At 58.1% G+C, this 19406-nt stretch overlaps 11 protein-coding genes across 11 annotated transcripts; 5 read left to right on the forward strand and 6 right to left on the reverse strand.

Annotated features, from left to right (window-relative positions):
- Window positions 1–877: 877 nt before the first annotated feature.
- Window positions 878–1644, forward strand: BDY17DRAFT_152336 (uncharacterized protein). Its single transcript, XM_033729638.1, has one exon. The coding sequence runs from the start codon at window positions 996–998 to the stop codon at window positions 1479–1481; it is 486 nt and encodes a 161-aa protein (XP_033590251.1). The 5' UTR covers window positions 878–995; the 3' UTR covers window positions 1482–1644.
- BDY17DRAFT_297888 (uncharacterized protein) lies at window positions 1209–2155 on the forward strand. Its single transcript, XM_033733660.1, has one exon. It carries the CDS (start codon window positions 1609–1611, stop codon window positions 2068–2070), a length of 462 nt encoding a protein of 153 aa, XP_033590252.1. The 5' UTR covers window positions 1209–1608; the 3' UTR covers window positions 2071–2155.
- Window positions 2156–3081: 926 nt separating this feature from the next.
- BDY17DRAFT_310641 (uncharacterized protein) lies at window positions 3082–4406 on the reverse strand (the record flags this gene model as incomplete). The annotated part of the gene is made up of 2 exons (XM_033735461.1): window positions 3082–3839; window positions 3893–4406. 2 exons carry the CDS (start codon window positions 4404–4406, stop codon window positions 3082–3084), a joined length of 1272 nt encoding a protein of 423 aa, XP_033590253.1.
- A 774-nt stretch (window positions 4407–5180) lies between these two features.
- Window positions 5181–5896, forward strand: BDY17DRAFT_310642 (mitochondrial succinate dehydrogenase subunit C; the record flags this gene model as incomplete). The annotated part of the gene is made up of 3 exons (XM_033735462.1): window positions 5181–5220; window positions 5280–5358; window positions 5455–5896. The coding sequence occupies 3 exons, from the start codon at window positions 5181–5183 to the stop codon at window positions 5894–5896; spliced, it is 561 nt and encodes a 186-aa protein (XP_033590254.1).
- A 617-nt stretch (window positions 5897–6513) lies between these two features.
- On the reverse strand, window positions 6514–8097 carry BDY17DRAFT_316939 (uncharacterized protein; the record flags this gene model as incomplete). The annotated part of the gene is made up of 2 exons (XM_033736047.1): window positions 6514–7677; window positions 7753–8097. The coding sequence occupies 2 exons, from the start codon at window positions 8095–8097 to the stop codon at window positions 6514–6516; spliced, it is 1509 nt and encodes a 502-aa protein (XP_033590255.1).
- Window positions 8098–8697: 600 nt separating this feature from the next.
- Window positions 8698–9880, reverse strand: BDY17DRAFT_250157 (NmrA-like family-domain-containing protein; the record flags this gene model as incomplete). The annotated part of the gene is made up of 2 exons (XM_033731041.1): window positions 8698–9178; window positions 9240–9880. 2 exons carry the CDS (start codon window positions 9878–9880, stop codon window positions 8698–8700), a joined length of 1122 nt encoding a protein of 373 aa, XP_033590256.1.
- Window positions 9881–11116: 1236 nt separating this feature from the next.
- BDY17DRAFT_324401 (uncharacterized protein) lies at window positions 11117–12162 on the reverse strand (the record flags this gene model as incomplete). The annotated part of the gene is made up of 2 exons (XM_033737184.1): window positions 11117–12024; window positions 12081–12162. The coding sequence occupies 2 exons, from the start codon at window positions 12160–12162 to the stop codon at window positions 11117–11119; spliced, it is 990 nt and encodes a 329-aa protein (XP_033590257.1).
- Window positions 12163–12485: 323 nt separating this feature from the next.
- On the forward strand, window positions 12486–13584 carry BDY17DRAFT_324402 (ERG20 farnesyl diphosphate synthase; the record flags this gene model as incomplete). The annotated part of the gene is made up of 2 exons (XM_033737185.1): window positions 12486–12599; window positions 12661–13584. The coding sequence occupies 2 exons, from the start codon at window positions 12486–12488 to the stop codon at window positions 13582–13584; spliced, it is 1038 nt and encodes a 345-aa protein (XP_033590258.1).
- A 246-nt stretch (window positions 13585–13830) lies between these two features.
- BDY17DRAFT_310648 (Alpha/Beta hydrolase protein) lies at window positions 13831–14668 on the reverse strand (the record flags this gene model as incomplete). Its single annotated transcript, XM_033735463.1, has 2 exons — window positions 13831–14162; window positions 14221–14668. The coding sequence occupies 2 exons, from the start codon at window positions 14666–14668 to the stop codon at window positions 13831–13833; spliced, it is 780 nt and encodes a 259-aa protein (XP_033590259.1).
- Window positions 14669–15436: 768 nt separating this feature from the next.
- BDY17DRAFT_310649 (uncharacterized protein) lies at window positions 15437–16017 on the forward strand (the record flags this gene model as incomplete). Its single annotated transcript, XM_033735464.1, has 4 exons — window positions 15437–15449; window positions 15517–15642; window positions 15709–15945; window positions 16007–16017. The coding sequence occupies 4 exons, from the start codon at window positions 15437–15439 to the stop codon at window positions 16015–16017; spliced, it is 387 nt and encodes a 128-aa protein (XP_033590260.1).
- A 754-nt stretch (window positions 16018–16771) lies between these two features.
- On the reverse strand, window positions 16772–19318 carry BDY17DRAFT_297908 (alkaline phosphatase). Its single transcript, XM_033733661.1, has 5 exons — window positions 19129–19318; window positions 19061–19072; window positions 17381–19008; window positions 16963–17314; window positions 16772–16898 (listed from the first exon to the last, which is right to left on the reverse strand). The coding sequence occupies exons 1-4, from the start codon at window positions 19219–19221 to the stop codon at window positions 17050–17052; spliced, it is 1998 nt and encodes a 665-aa protein (XP_033590261.1). The 5' UTR covers window positions 19222–19318; the 3' UTR covers window positions 16772–16898; window positions 16963–17049.
- Between the last annotated feature and the right edge of the window lie 88 nt (window positions 19319–19406).

The raw sequence follows: 19406 nt of genomic DNA on the forward strand, positions 1-19406 counted from the left end.
GCAACGCCAATCGTCGAAGCACCGTCGAGCACGCCCAGGAAGACAGACAGCCTCGTCAGGACGGGGCAGATGCAAGATCCAGCCTTATATTTTACCGTGACCCAAAGCGGACAGGCGATGGTGTGGATGCCTTGGGCGATGCTCAACAAGGAAGGAGGAACGATACGACACAAGTGAGATCAAAGAGCGTGAGGACGGCGTAGATGTCACTCAAAGCAGGACAGCATGTGCCACACGCGAGGGTGGGTCGGGTTGATATGAAGTCCACTGCACGTGGAAGCGGGCAGGGCTTGGGGAGCAGGGGTGCTACCCGAGTCAGGGAGCAAAGGCCAGTGGGAAGAGGGCAAATGATCGCCAGGATTGACTCGGCGAAAGCGAGGGCAGATGACTGACTGAGACCATCGGGATACGAGCCAGGGCCAGCGCTAATAAGAATGCGCGGGGAAAAGTACCACAGTACCTGAGCGCAGCACATGCACTGTAGAGCGGAGTTTGCTCCAAGCGGCTCGCCGGGGGTTCAGGGATGGCCAACGAGCGTATCGTTCCCCCAGATGCCTCGGGATTTGAGACCCAGGATACAGCAATAGGGTCAACACCCCAGGCGCAGCTGAGCTTGGGGGGCGAGAGCGAGCGGAGAGGGCAGCGCGGGCGGAGATGCATGGTGATTCGCGCGTGCCGCAAGACTTTCCCCCCCTTCACCGCGCGCACGCATGCTCCAGCTCCAATCGAGCTAACTGGCGCTACGTAATCGTGATGCATTTTGACGGGTGAAAGTCCAAGCACCTGTGCATGGGCTCTCGCGGAGTCGGGCAACGGTCTCGCAGAGCCCCCGCGGCCGCTTCTCCGCCGTCATGCGCGCCACCGCACGTAGCTCGGGCCCGGGGCGGTTTCGGGGTCGCAACCTTTTGCACACCGATATGGCGCCTACCTGAGAGCGAGTGGCCATGTCGGGGTAAGCGCGTACCATGTAGGCCGGACAGCGTCCAGCATCGCGGATGCGACCATTGTTGCGGTCCCAAACAACCACCCCGAGGCGCGGAAGTGATGATGAGAAGCACCAACCAGGGTACCTGAGGGGGTTGAGTGCTGGCGGGATGCGTGAGGCAGATTCCAGGACAAGCGTGCCGCTGATTGTCTCGAGTCGGGCTCGATTGAGAGTCGCGCGGCGCAACTGGGCGCTCGACCTGCGGACGGCGAGTGGGCGTTGGTGTCGGCAGTCAAATCAAGTGCTCTGCAGCGCATGCCCTTGCGCCGACCCACCCCACCGGGCGCGGGCGACGTTTCCGCCACCCAACCCCATCAAATGCCGGTTCGCATTCGCGCCGGCCCTCTTCGCCAAGCGGCATGAGGCCCACGAAGGGGTGGTGCACGCTGGAACACTTCCCCCCGGGCCTGGTTCCACCGCATCGCATTCTCCCGCCAAGCAAGGCGACGGACGATGGCGATTCATCGGAGCGGCGATGCCTCTACACCTGATTTAGCTTAATAAAGGGAAGACCGACCGCGCTAGCCCCCCATCGCACTTGCCGAGCACGCCCAAGCCTTGGCCCACCCACGCCCGCCCTCATCCACCCCCACGGGCCCTCTTCTGCCTGTCAGGCCCGGGAGATGTTTTGGCCGAGAGCGCCCCTCGCTGCAGCCACTCAGCTGGCCGCGCTTGCGACGGCAAATGCTTTGCACTCTCATGCATTCGCTGACCCATCCGGTGCGGAATGCTGTAGATCGGCACTGAGCGCAGCACCGTCTGCTTTAAGCGTCACCCTAGCCAGCTCAGTGTCCAATATGACCGTTGCAAAGGCCACCACCCGTCAACAAGGCCATGGATTCCTCCACGCCCCCATTACAGTCCGGGATGGTATCAGCCAGCCCCCGCTGTTGACACGGCCATCAGCCCATGGGAGCGTGTGCTCCAATGTACCAGACTTCTCCTGTATGCTGGGTTGTAGTGAGTATCTGGCCGCGCATGGTAGCCACGAGCTCGGGACGCAAAGGCGCCGCCTACCGCGCCACGGCAACAACCACGTACCGTCTGCTTGCCAGAGTCACAGCATGGCAAATCAGCTCGCTTAATTCAGGAGCCGTGGCACGATTCCCACCAACAACAGCACGCCGCGCCGGCATAGCTTGCCCATTTCCAAATCGCAGAAAGTAAAGGATCGAAAGTAGAGGATCGAAGAGCGCGGATCCCTCCCAAAGTTGGCCGTGTCCCCCACATGACTCAGAAACAACCAGATCCCTCCAACCAGATCCTTCCGGGAAATGCCAAGCGCCATCACGCGACTCACGATGAGAATCAAGCTGCCGTCGAATGACTTGGTCTCGCTCGCAGACCGATGCCCGTTGAGGTTTGGGCTGGTACAGTACCTAAACAAGCCGGCCGCCTTGGGGCCAACCCTCCCCCCCAAAGCATCGGCATCGAGATATGCATACTCTGACACTGTATGCCCCATCGGCTATTTCTGCTCGGACTTAATTTACGCGCGATAGGGAGCTTGTCGGTATTGGGCAGCTATCATAGGAGGATTCCAACCGCACCAAACTCCGATTGCACGTCTTTCATCACTGCCTTTTTTGCCTCGGTTGCGCAGCCAGATCATTCCGGCCCAAGTCGCGCAGATCCCTGCTGGTCATTTGTGACGAAGATGCCGTTGGTCAAAAGGCTCACGCCACCATGTGCATCCCGCTTCCCCACGCAATGACAACCACGCCGAGAGTTTGCACCCCTAGCCGAAGGGACCGCTCGAAATTCAAAGACCGAAACAAAGGAAACAACATGACTCGATCGTTTCCATACTTCACTCGGAAATAAAAGTCTTCTGCGCCACCTGAGCGGCCACGTTGAGCCAAGACCGGCGTGCGCCTTGGCTTATGCAGTCCCGCTTGGCAATGTAGAGCATGCCGTGCTGGGACCTCTCGGGCGCCTACACACCGCGAACGACGCACGCTTCGGCACTTGGTCCGAAAGTGCATATTGCTTCACGCCACATCGACCCGACGCGCCAATCGACGTAAGATAACGAGCTGTGTGCCCGGCTGACATTCCGGATGCGTGCTTTGCTGGACCCTGGGAAGTCATGCGGCTTACTGGCTGCCTCCCTTGCCTCTCTGCCTCTCCAGTCCTCGCAGTCCCTCCCAGTTCATCTGTACCCAGACACTCGCCGCCTCCGCATCCCGCAAAGCCGCATGATCGTCGGTCAGAAACTTGTGGAGCTGCGACTCCTCGTCGGAGTGAGCGGTGTGGGCGATATGGGGGTGATTGGCCGTGTCGAAGGCGACGTGCCGCCGGAAGGCGCGGAGAATCTCGTTGGCGTGTTTGTCGATCTTCTGGCTGTGCTCCATCACGAGCGGCTTCAGGAGATGGCCGGCGTAGCCGTTGTTGATGGCGCGCACGAGAGTGGCGTGCTTCGATTCGTACTCCTCGCGCTTGCTGAACTCGAGAATTGCCCTTTGCAGCCATGTCTCTCGCAGCTCTGCCACCACCTCGGCGCTCTTTGCCGCATCAGTCTCGCCCTGCATGTCTCTATGCCTCGGCAGGTAGTCTTTGAAGAAGCCGGCGTAAACCGAACGAGTCTGCTCCCTGACACGCTCATGTGCTTTGTCACGCCTGACCTTGAGCGCGTCTGGAGACAGCAGCTCGCACTTGGCCAGCCACTCGTAGAGCTGCTCAAGCGACTGGAACCCAGCTTCGTACTGGTCCGCCCTGCAACCTAGGAATTCAATCACGCGAGTTGGGCAGCTAGACATGAACACCATGCCGTCTCGATCTGCAGCGGCAGCGTAGGGAACTGTTTTGACGAAGTCGAGCTCTTTCAGACGAAGCCAAAGGCCACGATCGTTGACTGTTTTGTGTGGTTAGCTCGTGTCTAATGGGACAGTGCGTAGGAAGACTCACTGGTGAAGCCGAGCGGGTGACAGATATGTCCTATCATGCCAGCCATGTCTCCGTACGAGCTGTAGAAGCGATGCCACTCGAAGAGATTCAGCGGGACGACTTCGATGTCGAGCTGAGCGTACTCCTCCTCTGTGACGGTGGGTGAAGAAGTGTCTTGATTACCGCCAAGAAACTGTTCGTAGACCGTTACTGGGCCCAGATTGGCTGTTCCGTCCTTTTGAACTGCGAGTGAGGCTTTCTTGCTGCTGAGGCACATCACTCCCGCGACGCGCAGAGAGTTGGCCAGGTCGATGAAGTCGATCGTTCGGTCGCACGCAATGAGAATGTCCAGGTCTCCGTAGCTTGCTTTGTCGGGTGCCTCGGTCATGACGGCCACTTTGCAATCTTGGAGGCAGAACTGGATCTTCTGGAGATAGACATCTTTGACATGATGGTACTCCGCCGGATCCATTCGAGGCGTGTTGAGCGTCGGCGCGCCTGGAGCATACGCTCGGGCAAACGCATGACCACCCATGTTGGTAATGTTGAGAGAATGAGATGGGAGAGATGCTTCAGCTGAGGTGGTGGTAGAGTTGATATAAGGCCAACATCAGAGACATTGCTTATCTCGGCCATAGGTTTCCTGAATTCACACAGCTGTCTCAAGTCAGAACGACACTAAGGAGTCGCTTGTTATGTTCTGTCTGAATGAACCACAAGCACAAACAACTGCTGCGTGGCCGGAAGAAAACTATCACCAATGCTCGTGACTCAGAGTTGTGTTGCCGCTCAAAGAAAAAAGCATGAACCTACACGTGCGCAGCAAAACCGTGCACGCCGACGGAAGTCCAAATCTCACGTGTTCTGTTCGAGAGAAAGGACGAAAGGAGTCGAAGTGAGACGAGTGGGTGAGATGTTTGTGTCGCCCTGAAATGAAACGCACTGAACCATCGCTCTGGTGTGATGCGCGATTAACTACGGGTCATTGGTATTGAAATCCCTTACTCGCTCACGCGGGTCTTGCAGAACGCTCGACCAAAAGAGCGAGGAACCGCGTCTTCATGCGAAATGTCCAAACGGTGCGTTGAGATTGCTTGATGGAAGGAAGAAAGAGGAGAAGCCAGCAGCGACGTGTGGGAAAAGGCGATGGGAGGTGGGTCGGGAATCTGCCATCTGATTGGTCGGTTTGCCGAGCATTTCCCATGCCGAGCTCCTCCGCCGACAGACGGATTGCTACGACATCACCACTTCCATCAACCACTCCCCACTCCATTGCAGTTGACCGCGTACCCCTTCACCTACCGTCGAGATGTTGGCGCAGAGGGTGATTCACCAATCGCTGCGGCGAGGTGCGATACCCCGGCCCGGACCTCAGTCAATGCCCCTAGCTGACCCGAGCACACCACAGTGACCGCCTCGCAACAAGCCTTCAAGTTCGCCTCGCCCGCCGCAATCGCCACCGGTCTCGCCTTCAGGACGCAGCGGAGGTATGTCGAAGCCAGCCGATCCAATGCCCTCCCCCCAACAACACCCACACCCCTCCACAACCCAAGCAAGAGCACGCCCTAACCACCCACCCACAGAACAGCAACAGCAACCACCATCTCCGAAAGCAGCGAGCACACCAAAATCCTCGCGCAACAACGCCTCAACCGCCCCGTCTCCCCCCACCTCGGCATCTACCAATGGCAAGTAACGTGGATCCCGTCTATCATGAACCGCATCACCGGCTGCACCCTCAGCGGCGCCTTCTACCTCTTCGGCACCGCGTACCTCATCGCCCCCTACGCCGGCTGGCACCTCGAGAGCGCGTCTATGGCGGCCGCCTTTGCCGCTTGGCCCTTTGCCCTGCAGTTCGCCACGAAGCTGTTTTTTGCGCTGCCGTTTACGTTTCATTCGCTGAATGGGTTGAGGCATTTGGCGTGGGATACGGCGAGCATGATGACGAATCCCAAGGTGAATTCCACGGGATGGGTTGTCATTGGGGCTAGTGTGGTCAGTGCGATTGGGCTGGCGTTGCTGTGAGGACATACGAAGAGGCATCAGGCGGGAAGAAGAGACGGTGTACACGAGTTTTGCTAGGCCTTGATTGAACACATTTGTTCCATGCTTTACAGATTGGACCATGCTCAAGTTCTGTGGTAATTTGCTGTCTCTGCGGCCATCGTAGACATTACACATTACCGCGTGAAGCGCCAGTCCAAGCCATGCTCTAGTAGCCACGATTGCCTTTCTTTCCTTGTGCTCTACTTATCGAGACTCCATCCGCGTACGGCGAGTAGAGTGTTAGCTACCGTTACTGGCCCGGTCCCCCGCACCATGGGCATCCCTCTTCACAGGATGCGCACGAAGCGGATGATCACCAATGGGCGGGTTAAGCACCCGCTTCGAGTACCCGCTCGCCGCTTGCTTCACTGCTTCTGACGGAAGCTTTAGCAGCCGCTCACACGCATGAACAGGACTCAGGACACACCTGGACCCAGCCCGCTATCCGTCGACAAACTCCGCCCGGGTCGCGGAACACGAAGCGTCGTCGTCGTTGTCGTCGCAGCAGCCGGCAAAGCCCAGGGGGCTGCGTTGTCATCATGGACGATAATCCACGAAGGAGGCTCCGCATCCCATCCAGACAGTAGCGAGCTTTCCTAGAACACCGTGCCGTCGGACAGAATCATGATCGGCGGCTCCTTGGTGTTCGGCCGCGAGACCTCCGCCAGCTCTCTGCCTCCCTTCCACGTTCCGGCTTCGAGCATTTGCGCCAAGTTGAGCTTCTTGCTGCCGCTGAGGCCGAGCATGCTGTTGACTTCGTCGAGGAGCATGTCCAGGAAGCCGATGGTGACGGCGCGCCATTCGACAATCACATCGTCGTCCGCGGTGAATAGTGGGACGACTTCCACCTTCGGCTGGCCCTGTCGTGTGGCGTTCATGTGGTATTGCTCCAAGCCGCGCTGCAGGTCTTCGTGCTTCAGAGTGAGGAGGCCGGTGTCTACCAGCAGACCGCCGTTGCGGTACTCTGGGAGACCGGTCATGAGTTCGACACCGATGAAATGCACGTTGGCCATCTTTTGCATGGGTACCATTAGGGAGTACGTCAGCCATTGGGTCAGCTTGTGGAAAGGCACAATGTTTTCCCATGGTTGGGCTGGGTTCGATGGCATGGATGTGCAAGGCCAAGCATCACCGAGTGGCACACCATCGATCTGCGTCCTCGTGTTGGGCCAGATTGCGGACAGGCCGTCCATCAGAGTAGTCCAGAGCGTCGGGAGAGGAACGATCGGGGTGGACGAAACTTGCGTGGTGGGGTGGTTGAGTAGGTAGTCCAACATGTTGCCAGGCCGTGCATCCTCCCCGAAGATTTGCTTGTTGAGTAGAGAGTCGCCGAGGCGGATGAGAAGACTCGTCCGTCCTTCCAAGCCTTCGATCGGGTTCTCGGCGGTAACCTGCAAGCCCTTCGCCATGCGCTCGATGGAAAGCTTCTTCAAAGCTGCACTATCGACCTGGAAGGGCTGACTGGGATTGCTGGAGAAGAGACCCGTCTTAAACATCTCCAGACTCGCAACAGCCAGTCCTTCGCTCCGCTTGAACACCTTGCCACTCTCAGTCGATTTGTACTGCCATTCTGTCCCAGCGCCGGCGTCAAGCAGTACAGACACAAGGAACAGGTCAATCAGACGTCGCGTCCGTTCCAGGGCATCGATCGAATCAGGCCAAGAAGCGAGAAGTTGATCGACACGGGGTTGCCCTCCGACGTCGAAATGCTGCCATCGGCCATGGGGTGGTATGCTGGAATAATTCGGGTCGAAGTCTCGCTGCAAAAGCGTCAGACAAGACCAAAAGTGTAGGGAATCAACATCCCAAGAGTGGAAGAGCACTCATGAACTAACCTTGATAATCGCCGTCACAAACCTCGCCGTCTCCGCAAACTTGGCCATGTCCACGTCAAAATGGCGCAACTGATTCGCCCTCGCTTTCTCAAACACCAGCGCGCTCCGCTCGCGCACCGCGTGAATGCTCCGCAGGTAGCCAGCGGGATCGCGGCTGGCGTCCGGCGGCTTAGGCAGCGAGACATTGTGTGCAGGACTCGCGGTCTCGATGGAATTGCTGGGTTTCATGCTGGCGCGGCCGCTGGATCTGGGAAGAGGCTGGGAGTGCTGGGTGCCGCTGTTGTTGGATTGGCTGGGGATGTCGTTTGCGCTCTTGGAGGAGGTTTTGCGGGAGAAGAGACCCATTGCGAAGGCGGCGGGATTACGTTGCTTCGTTAGGCTGCTGCAGGTACCCAGCCGCTTCGAATTTCCCCGGTGCGCAGAGCAGCCTCAAGGTTTGTTGTGCGGCTCTAACACAATCTTGTTGGACGAGTGGAGGGCAGAATGAAGGGAGTCGAGGGGGGCAAGAATGTCAGGTGATGTGGTTTGGCGTGTCATGTATAGCAGATTTCTGGTTGGGGATGCGCAACAGAGAGAGGAAGGGGCAACGGCGTCGACAAGTCCGCAAGTCAGGAAAGAGCCACCGATCGACTTCCATATCCCTCCAGTGAACACTTCCCACCGTCATCAGTCAACAAATTACATCGATATACCCAACCCATGCTATTTTGCAACTAAGAATGCATCAAACGACCAAGACTTTTGCGTTCCATGCAATCGTGTCTCGTCCCCAATGCATGCATGCGTCCATGTAGCACCACCGTCCGAGGAAGCAAAAAGGAAGAAACAACAGACACCGCGCTGCCTTATGATGCCAGTCCCAACAAATGCTGCTCCGGAAAGTATGCCTTGTCAGGAACTTTTGAGCTGTCCGGACATCCCCATCACCATTCCCCACTGCATGAATCAGCAACTCCCCACGAAGAAATTGTCCTGCAAGCCCTCCGGATGCGACCGAGGCGTGTGCCCGGAAATGTGCAGACTCTGCTGGCCAGAAGGCGTCATGGGCCGCGAAGGACCGCGACTCCCCGTGCCGCCATTGAGATCGCTGCGCTCGCTCACCGGCGTCTGCAATCCGTCTTCCATCCACCGAAGGCCATTGTCGTGTTCCTCGATAGGGAAGACCTCGCGCGCGTACTCCTCGATCCCGCGGTGCCCTTCCCAGATACTGCGGCCTTCGCGCGGGTACTCCAGGAGCGGGCCGAAGTAGGGTGCGCGCTTCTCGCCGAGCGTTTCTTGCAGGATTTCGAGCTGCTCGCGGTAGCCGCTGGGTATTGAGACGGCGATTTCGATAGGGCCGTGAACGTATTTTACTGGACGGCCGACGCCGCGGGAGAAGCGCTCGCAGAGTTGGATGGGCGTCAGCTTTTCGAAGGCCAATGTTACTCTGATAGCCGTGTTAGTAAATGCAATAGGTTTTGTTAAACTCCGTGCACATCGCCACTCACCTTTGACCTTTCCAGTGACTCGCGCCCATTTTGAAGATTTGCAATAGCGTCGGGCCAACGTCGTGCTCGGCGTCCAGCCAGGGTAGCGGATCCTTGGGGTGGAAGGGAGCCTGCCAGATGAAGCTGCCATCATCCTGCAACTCCATCTGGAACAGAGGGTAAGGCAGCGAAGTGAAGTTGTTGTTGTAAATGCCAGTGTAAACAAACGTAGCCGGGATGCCGATTTGGCGCACGTAGTTCTCAATGGCGAACTTGGACGCCCACATCGGCAGCGCCCTCCACCCCTTGCCAAACGCAGAGTGGTCGGGCATGCTGGAGTAGACGTAGTGCACGACGCCCGCGCGCTTCGCGGCATCCGCGCACGCCTTGCCAATCGCCACCTCATCGCCCCAGTGCGTGGTGTTGATGAAGGCTATCTTGACGCCGGCGAAGAGGCGCGCGAGGATGCGGGCGCGCTCCGGGCCGGCGAGGTCGCCATCGATGAACTCGACATTGGGGAACTCGGACAGCTCGTCGAAGACCAGGCCGTCGCGGTGCCGGATCTGGGCTCGCACGTTCCAACCGACGGCGGCGGCGGCGCGGACGAAGGAAGCGGCTTGCCTCCCGGTGCTGTTGATGGTCGCGACCGTTTTGGGTGTCATCACCTCCGGGAAGGCATTGGTCTTTGGGTCTGGTCGAGGTTTCGGGAAAATAACAGCAGTGGGATTTTGATGTGGAGTCGAGCAACGGACGGGCCAGATATGTGGCGAAATGCACGAGTCGTCAAGCAGTGCGGCGCGAAATGCTCACAGCCTCTCGCCCATCAAGGTGGTGTGAATGAAAGATGGCAGGTAGAGTCAACAGTCGGCGGAGGTGAAGTTGCAAGGTGGAAAGAAGAGAGTCGATCGCCAAGAGACGGATCCCACCTCCGAGAGAGCACGAGTGCAGCGGCGGCGGGTAAGAAAAACGACCCTTGGATCAATCTCAGTGATGTGGACGGGGAAGGTGGAGACGGGGCGCAATGCGGCTAGAAATGGAGACGGCGACACGTGTGAGTGATGATCGAGTCTTGCTTTGCTTCCAGCTCCGCCGTCCAATCGCTGTTGAGCAAAGAAGGGGTGAGAATCGAGATGGGAACAGAGAGAGGGAAGAAGATCGAATGCCGCATTCAATGTGTCTCCCACCGATTCGGGATCGCGCGAGGGTGCGGGCGGATGAGGCGATATGGTGCAAAGTTTTTGTGCGGCGCGCCTGCGCGGCTCCCACCAGTCGATGGCAACCTTTTACCTAATACTTAACTGAATCCCTCCCGCCCAACAAATGCGCGCGTCACGGTTGGGTCATGCGTGCATCAGCGCCCAGGCGGCCACTCTCGCGTTACACATGCCGGCCGTCATCAACGGCAGACCACCGGCTGCCCGACCTGCAAATGGCACACGATGGGCGTCGACACTGACGGCAACTACGAAGCCTTACGCAGGACCTTGCAAGCTACAGGGACGTATGCGGGGTAAGGGACCAGTCGTGCATGCTGACTGTGCCGGTTGGATCTCGATGATTCCGTTGTTTTGTTCAGCAGCGAAAGCGGTTTCCAGTCTTGTCGGGGATCGTCGCCAATCACGGGGCCACGGTGCATCTCAGAAATGGTTACATCGCGAGCTAGGCTGATGGAATAGCTGATCGGCTGACCCTTTGGCTCGGCAAGTTGGATATCTCCTCATTTCTCCGGGGTGACTTTCGGGGTGACATGGACTGGACTTGAACTGGTGGCGGTAACATTTCGCATTTCTCGACGGGCATGGCGTGGGGAGGTCTCGTGCACAGATGAGGTGCAATCAAGGCCATCGCCCCTCCGGCCATCCGCAAACCTAAATCAGGCAAATGCCGACGCCTTCGCATCACCTTTTGAGCTTCTTGTTGGGCGGCTCATCAGCGTGTCTCGCCGCCCGACTACTGCCGCTCTTGTCGCGCACCAGCGCACGAATGTCCACCGCCTCGTCCTCGTCATCCTCATCCTCATCCTCCTCAAAGTCCGCATCCGACATTTCCTCAATCTCTTGCGCTTGCGTGAAGAATCTCGTGGCATTCGGCCACAGATCTTCTGCAATCGAGATGGCCAGCTCATCTCCGCCTTGGTGAACCTCGGCCGCCTCGTCGTCGTCCGAGTCCGTCTCCTCGGGAAACTCGACTGTCTCTCCCGCCGCCCGCCTCGCTTTCAACGCAGCGTGGTCTTCATTCGCCTTGATGCTCTCCTCTTCCGTCACATATCGCCGCCCACTGACCGATCCAAACCACGTGAAGAAGGAGGTGTTGAGCGCATCCCACGACTCCACCTTGTTCCTCAGCGCCGTGTACTCGGGTAGGTCGGTAGCCGTCATGTTGCCCGCCTTGCGCCTGGCATCGAACAGCGCTTTCGCCATGTCGGTCAAGCCCTGTGTGATGTCCTTCCCACTCTTCCAATTGATCTTCACGGGTTCACTGACCAACCCCGTCCACCCATCCCTCGCCCGGCGATACCAAAACGTCTTTTCCAGCACCGCATCTTCAAAGTCATCGTTCGGTCGGAATTCAAACTTGAACGCCAAGCTTCTCGGATCCCCCAAGCCCTTATTGCCACCGAGTTCCGGCCGCCGCACCTCGAGATTGATCAGGCTTTCGCCGAAGATGCGCGAGTCTTGGGGTAGGATGTACTGGTCGATTTCGGGGGGCGCTTGTTCCAGTACGAGCGGCCAGAAGTGAGGGATGCGCGCGACTGCTTGCGCGCGTTTTGCATAGACGTCTGCGGAGAGCTCGTATTGGGTGCGCACTGTTCAAATAGTCAATTACAACCCACCATGGCTTGTGTGAACCTGCGACACTAACATATTTGGGTGTCGATGTCTTGAAACTCATCCTCGATTGCGTCGAGGTCTTCGTAGGAGATCGGGTTTGCCTCTTCGGCCATCTTGAGTCTTCAAATAGGGAGTGCTTTGGAAGTGATGCGTTGTGAAAGTGAGGGAATCTTTCCAACGAGAATGTATGAAATCTTGCGAGAACTGAAAGCCCTTGATCTTCAAAAAAGCGAGCTTGGAGCGAATTGAAGGGTGGAGAAGCTGACGGCGTGGGTCAGGGTCCATGCTCGGCCCGCTTCCGAGCTGCCAGGGCCCGCCGAAGAAATGTTTGGCGTCGGGTAGAAAGTGGCATCAGGCGATTTCCACTGCCGGCCTCCAACCCATCTTCCCGCAACAGCGTTTGTATACGGAAACCAGTCGGCTTGGGAGAGTCAAAATGCCGGCGACATTAAAAGAGTTCGAGGCCGTCTTCCCCACGCTCGTGGCGGATTTGAAGGCGCATTGCCAGAAATACAAATTGCCCGAGCAGGCGCTCCAATGGTTTGAACAGGTTCGGCTCTCATCGCTCCTATCTAGTGTACAAATGACTGAAAACGAGTCCTGTGATACAGAGCGTGAACCACAACACTCTCGGAGGCAAATGCAACCGCGGCCTCTCCGTCATCGACACGACGCAGCTGCTCCTCAACAAAGACCTCTCGCAAGATGAGTTCTTCCGCGCCGCCACCCTCGGCTGGCTCATCGAGCTGCTGCAAGCCTTCTTCCTCGTCAGCGACGACATCATGGACGCCTCCAAGACCCGGCGCGGCCAGCCGTGCTGGTACCTGATGCCCAACGTCGGCATGGTCGCCATCAACGACGCCTTCATGCTGGAAAGCAGCATCTACCTGCTGCTGAAGAAGTACTTCCGGCAGGAGAAGTACTACCTCGACCTCATCGAGCTCTTCCACGAAGTCTCCTTCCAAACGGAGCTGGGGCAGGAGTGCGACTTGCTCACAGCGCCCGAGGACCATGTCGACTTGGACAACTTCTCCATGGACAAGTACACGTTCATCGTCATCTACAAGACGGCCTACTACTCCTTCTACCTCCCCGTGGCGCTCGCGCTGCACTTTGCGGGTTTCGCGACGGCAAAGAATCTCAAGCAGGCCGAGGACATTCTCATCCCCATGGGCGAGTACTTCCAGGTGCAGGACGACTACCTCGACAACTTCGCCGACCCCTCCGTGCTGGGCAAGATCGGCACCGACATCCAGGACAACAAGTGCAGCTGGCTGGTCAATCAGGCGCTCAAGAAGTGCACTCGGGAGCAGCGCGCGGTGCTGGAGGAGAACTACGGGCGGAAGGATGCGGCGTGCGAAGCAAAGGTCAAGAAATTGTTCGACGAGCTCAAGCTCGAGCAGGACTACAAGGACTACGAGGATCGGAGGGTGACGGAGATTCGGGAGAAGATTGCGGCGCTGGATGAGAGCGAGGGCTTGAAGAAGGGGGTGTTTGAGGAGTTTCTCCGCAAGATTTACAAGCGCACTAAATAGGTGCACTAGGCTCTGCTGCGCGGCTGGAAGTAAATCATCTTCAGGCCGTGATAGATGGATAGATTGCTCCACCGTCGATGAAGTTTCCCTCTATGCGTGTCTTTGGGCCCAGACTGCCCTGCCAGGCATGAACCGAGGTCCGTTGCACCATACAGCGTAGGGCGGTGCGTCCTGCTTCACGTCTGGATCGTTGCCAGGTTTGAGGGCGTGTGAAGTTCGGCCAAACATCCAAACGGTTTCCCCCCTTCACCCAATCTCCACACTCCCCTTGGGAACGCCCTTGGAGCTCCTCAGCCTCCGCGCAAAGAACTGCATAATGGGCATCATCTCATCCCGATCCCGCGGCATGCCGTCGCCCGCTCTCCGATAGCGTTTGATCTCCACAGAGGCGAAGACGTGTCTCAACTTCTCCTCGGAAGTGGAGGTCACGGCAGATGCGTCGGCGCCGGCGCACACCAGGACTGGAGTGGAGAGCTTGGGGTTTAGAGATGCGGGCGCGGAGCTGGGGAGGCCGGCTCCGATGCTGATTGCGCCGGCTAGTTCGTTTGGCTGTTGTTGACCGTGTTGGTGGAGATCGACTTGTGAGAGGTTAGTAACGCGGGCGCGAAGATCTGTCGAGACATTGCTGATACTGACCGACCGCATTCAAGGCAGCCATCCCACCCTGTCCAAATCCAAACACCACAATCTCCCGCAACTGATACCCGCACTTGCCCACCAGCGAGTCGAGCACGATCTTCCTCAGAAACTCAGTGCTCTGCTCAAAACCCGCATCGGGATCCAGGCCGCCGGAGGTGGAGTCGAAAAGAATGTCGTCGCCCCAGTGGTGGCCGCCGAGGTCCAGCAGGGTCTGCGGGCCTTGGAGGGAGATGCATGCTGTTTCTGGCAGACGCAGTTGTTGGCCTAGTGCGGTGAAGGAGGCGTGCGAGTCGCCGAGGCCGTGCAGGAGGATGAGGATGTTAGTTGCGTTGTCGCCTGGAGGGGCTGGGTCTGTCGTTAGCCATGCTTGTTCATGCGTGGGATGCCTGTATACGGGAAGGTTCGGCCACTCATATTGCGGCTGTGCTCGATATGAGACTGGCATCGAGACTTACGAGGGACGATAGCAAGTCTCGCTTTCTCCGGGAAGTCGGCAGTCGTAGGGAGACGGCCCATCGTGCGGTCAGCTTACGCCAACCGGGGCACCGGCTGTGATGCCCGCAACGAGTCGAGATGGAATGAAGGAGCAGTTTCGTGTATACGACGGTGGCATTGCACAGCACAGCACAGCACAGCCTCGTCCTGTGGCTGACAGCAGACCCCTCGATCTTCACTAAGAATTTAAGCGCGCCAAGAGTGGAAAAGGCGGGGCCCAAACGCGTCGGCGCCCGCCAGGGGCAAAAGCTTGCGTCTGCTTGGTTCGATGCCGTTCCATCCTCTCCAAACACGATCCGATGTCCGCTGTGCGACACGTCATTGAAACCAGTCAGTGCTCGCGGATGAGGCGAAGCAACCAGCCTCTTCCATGGGTTGCACGCGGCCTCTGAAACGAGCACGGACGAGGATGGAAGTCGTCGGCAGCATGAGCCAATGGCTTGCACCAGCTGGAGTCTGCACAGCATGAGATCAGCTGAATGTGGCTGAGAGGGAAAGAAGACCCTGCGCCTGCGTGCCTGCCCCTTGTGATGCAATTAGCTCGTGCATGGTGGGGTTACTGTGTAGCTGGGGGAGCATATATTTCATCCAAACACGTTGCTTCACTCTTCTTCCTTTCTCTCTCTACAACCACGACCACACAGAACTTCAATCCATACTTCAAATCAACTCATCACACACCACCCTCACTTCACAGCTCCATCACAAACCAGTCAACATGTGGGGATTCGGTCAGTCTCTTCACTGCCTCCGCTGCTGCCTGCTCAAAGAAACTCTGTAGCTAACACATCCTGTCAGACGACGCTCAGCAGCAATACAACCAGTGCCAGGACCCCAACCAGGCCTCTCTCGGCCATGAGGTCCTCGCTGGTGGTGCTTCCTTCATCGCCATGAGGGAGTGGGAGGAGCATCAGCGCAAGGAAGGTAGGCAGAAGAGCACTCAAGACACCAAAGCAACCCCGGCCAATACTGACAACACTCCCCAAACAGGCAAGCAAGTCGACCACAGCTTCGCCAAGGAAATGATCGCTGGCTTCGCTGGTGCCGAGGTGGACAGGCTCGCTGAGACCAAGGGCGCCGACTTTGTCGACCGTGAGGAGGCTCGCCGCCAGGCCCGCGACAATGCCCACCAGCTCTACGACCAGCAGTACGGCCAGGACCAGTACTACGACCCCAACCAGCGCCAGCCTCACGAGAGGATCCAGGAGTCCTTTGAGTCTCGCAACGGTGAGTGTGGTCATATATTTGTGAGATTGAGTTATCCGCAGATATGCTGACATCGATGCAGGCAACTGGTAAAAGCTGGGAATTCACCATTCCCGCCGTGAATGAAGCTGGCACACTGGCTTCGGCGGATTATGAGATGGCTGCAATGGCAGATATGACACACATGGACAAGTCGGCCGAATAGCTAGACTGTCAAATGGAAAAGTTCCAGTGAACAAACACTTTGCATTCCGTCGTAACAGCTCTCCATCATAAACCGTGCCCCGCCCCCGCTGCGCCCGGAACTTAGACTTTCCAACTCCACCACTCCACTACATCATCTTCCCTCCATGACCACCAACCAACCCATCCACCCATCTATATGAAGATGCTCCCCCCAACAACCCCAATAAACCCCACCACCCACCACGACCCCGCAGCCTGGTGCTGGCGCTGGCAAACCTGCTCCCTCTGCCTCGACAGCGGCGGCCACTGCGCCTGGTGCCCCTCAAGCAGCACCTGCATCCCCGCCTTCTCCCTACTCTCCCCCCTCCGCGAACCCAACATCTGCCCCCTCGCCTCCGAGCGCTTCGAACTGCGCACCCCGCTGCTAGGATGCGGCTGTAGTACGACCACGCTGCTTACCGCTGTGGGCACGTTTTTCGCTACGCTCGTGTTGCTTGTGGTCCTGTGGGGGGTTGGGAGGGTGGTGGTGTGGGGGAATAGGACTTTTGGGATGGGGAGCTGGAGGGGGGTGGAGGTTTTGGTTAAGGAGGAGGAGGTTGGGAGGGGGCGGGTGGAGGGGGTTTGGGTGAGGAAGGGGGTTAAGGGGGGGTGGTGGGAGGGGGTGTTTGGGAGGCGGTTTGATGCTGCGGCGAGCGGGAGGAGTGAGCAGGAGCAGATTACAGAGCGGTCAAGGTTGTTGGGGTGAGGCGTGTGGGTTTCATGGCTGCTTGTTAGGCGGTTTCTATGGGGTGGGTAGATTGCGGAAAAGCGAAACAAAATGGTATTCAGACGAGCTCATTGATTGACGACTAGCGGACAGAGCCTTGGTGCTCCTTGCAATTACATCGCTTCGCAAACTCCTCTCACTCGGAGTGCCGTCTTCGAAAACAACCTCCCACATCACCCCCAAATCGCATCCTTCGCCCTCCCACCCCCACCCACATCCGGCGGCGTGGTAAGCGTATAACTCCACGCCTCCCGCCCATCGACAAAAAGCCGATAATGCAGCACCGACTGATCGCTCGTCGGCGGCGACGCAATACTCACCGCCCCATACTTGCTGTTGCCGTCGGGGATGTACTTGATGCACACGTCGGAGACGTAGTCGGGCGAGGTGGAGGATTCGGCGTAGGTGCGGTAGGGGAGGTAGAACATGTTGAGGGGGCTGGGGGGTTTAGGGGTGGTCAGCTTGTCCGACGGGTTGCAATTCAGGGGGATTTGGGATGGTCACCTTGTGCTGAATTCGTGCACGGTGGCGCTTAGAGGCCAGCGCTTGGTGCGTGTGCGTAGAGGTGGTGCGGAATTTGGTGCGAGCGCCTCGCGGTTGACGCCCAGGAGGTTGGCGCCGACGCCCGTAAGACCGAGCCCGACGATTTCCTCCTTGCCGTCAGGTGGAGGCGGGAAAGCAGTCGCGGCAAACTCATGCCTGTCGCCGGACAAAATGACGACTCCAATGCCGCCCCGAAGGCCCACGTCCCACATTGCTTCGAGAATCGCCTGTCTTTCGCCGAGGAAGCCGCGCCAGGTATCGTGCGCGCCGAACCACCAGTTCTTCGTGAAGGGGACGCTGGAAATAAGGACTTTCCAGCGCACGCCGGCGGGCTCGGGGCGGGCGAGCCAGGTTAGCAGGTCGGAGAGTTGGGTGGTGCCGAGCATGGTTTTCGTGGGCTCGCCGGTGATGGGGTCGGAGCCGTTGGTGGCGTCGTTGGGGGAGCGGTAGCGGCGGGTGTCGAGCATGAAGAAGGTCGCTGGGCCCTGGGTGAAGGAGAAGTAGGTCTCGCCGGCGCGGTGCGGGGGCGGGTTGGCGGAGATGTGGTAGTGTTCGTACGGGTCGTTGGCAGCGGCAAAGATGCCCGTGGTGTTGCCCGACCAGTCGTTAGCTACTTCATGATCGTCGTAGACGTGGATCCATGGGATTTGGGCCGCGGCGGGCCAGTCGGGACTCGAGTATAGCTGGCGGTATTCTCGTCTATAATCTTCGGTGGAAACGCCCTGGCGCCAAGGGACGTCAATGTAGATGAAATCGCCGAGGAAGACCATAAATTGCGCTTTGAATGTTTCCATGGTTTGGGCGAGATAGCGGAGGCCTTGGTTGGAGAGCGGATGGGAGAAGGGGTTGTATGGGAGTCGATTCTTCAAACAAGACGAATGCAGAAAGGTGAATGCATCCGCGTTCTCAGCGCGAGTCGATATTTGGCCGACTCGAGGGGCGGTGGTGAAGAATCCCGAGCGGTTGTTCGCGGAATATTGATAGCGAGTGTCGGAATGCAAACCACGCAACTCCAGCACGCCGGTGTAGTCTGTAGTGATGTCCAGCCAATCAATGCTGCCGCCCGATTTCCATGAGGAGTCGTGACCCACGGGCGAGTCGGCGTATCGGTAAGACAGGGAGATGGGAAGTCTCGTCAGATCCGGTTCCCGCACAAGGACCTTGGCGGTTGAATGCGAAACGTAGCCAACGCGCACAAGGGAGAGATCGTGGGAGGGGTAGAACAAAGGAGCGCGATAGATGACGTCCCAGGCCATGCCCATCAACAGCACATTGATTGCCAAAGTGATGCCACTCCAGAGGGCACTCGTGGGGCTGGGAAGTCCTGTCAACAGCGTTTTGAGAATCTGGGGATCTTTCTCCTGGAGCACAATCGTCTCCTCGACGTCCAACTCGGCACCGAGATCGACGGGTTCGCCGTTGACATAGCGAGGATCAATGTCGCTGGCGTCCGTGTCACCATCGACGATGGGCTTGGTGACGATTTCGATCTCATCGGAAATCACATCGTAGGGTGATGTGTGGGTGAGAGCGTAGACAAAGGCTGGCACGTAGACGGCGAAGAGCGTGACGAGCAGCGGGGGAAAGTGCTGGACAACATGAGTTCAGGCAGTCAGGCACGATATGTTGAGGTCTACTAACAGAGCCGGGGATCTGCAATACTGGTTAGCGTCTGTCAGGGGAAATGGACGGTAATTGGACATCAATACCCATCTCAAGAACATGTACGAGAAGAAGCGGAACAGCGTCGACGATATGGCCGCCGCATAGCGGGCGATGCTGTTGTTTCCATTCGTAGACATATTGGGCGAGTTGTCATCGGACGTCGAGCAGCGGTGGCATTCTGGTGATGCAACAGGACTGTCTTCCAATCGACGTGTCGAGACGCGTTCGGGTTGGTTGTCTGCCCTGGCCAGGAATTCGAGATGCGATGACGACAGACGGCCGTGCATGGACCACCAGCCTCGTCTCTCCTCACTTCACCCCT

The sequence above is a fragment of the Neohortaea acidophila genome (genome assembly GCF_010093505.1).
Source record: "Neohortaea acidophila strain CBS 113389 unplaced genomic scaffold BDY17scaffold_5, whole genome shotgun sequence".
Taxonomy (NCBI): Eukaryota; Fungi; Ascomycota; class Dothideomycetes; order Mycosphaerellales; family Teratosphaeriaceae; genus Neohortaea; species Neohortaea acidophila.

Coding starts and splice junctions, on each gene's coding strand:
- BDY17DRAFT_152336 (XM_033729638.1), top strand. CDS start 996: ATGCGACCATTGTTGCGGTCCCAAACAACCACCCCGAGGCGCGGAAGT.
- BDY17DRAFT_297888 (XM_033733660.1), top strand. CDS start 1,609: ATGTTTTGGCCGAGAGCGCCCCTCGCTGCAGCCACTCAGCTGGCCGCG.
- BDY17DRAFT_297908 (XM_033733661.1), bottom strand. CDS start 19,221: ATGTCTACGAATGGAAACAACAGCATCGCCCGCTATGCGGCGGCCATA. Junction 17,315..17,380: donor GTGCACGAATTCAGCACAAG/GTGACCATCCCA, acceptor TAAACCCCCCAG/CCCCCTCAACATGTTCTACC.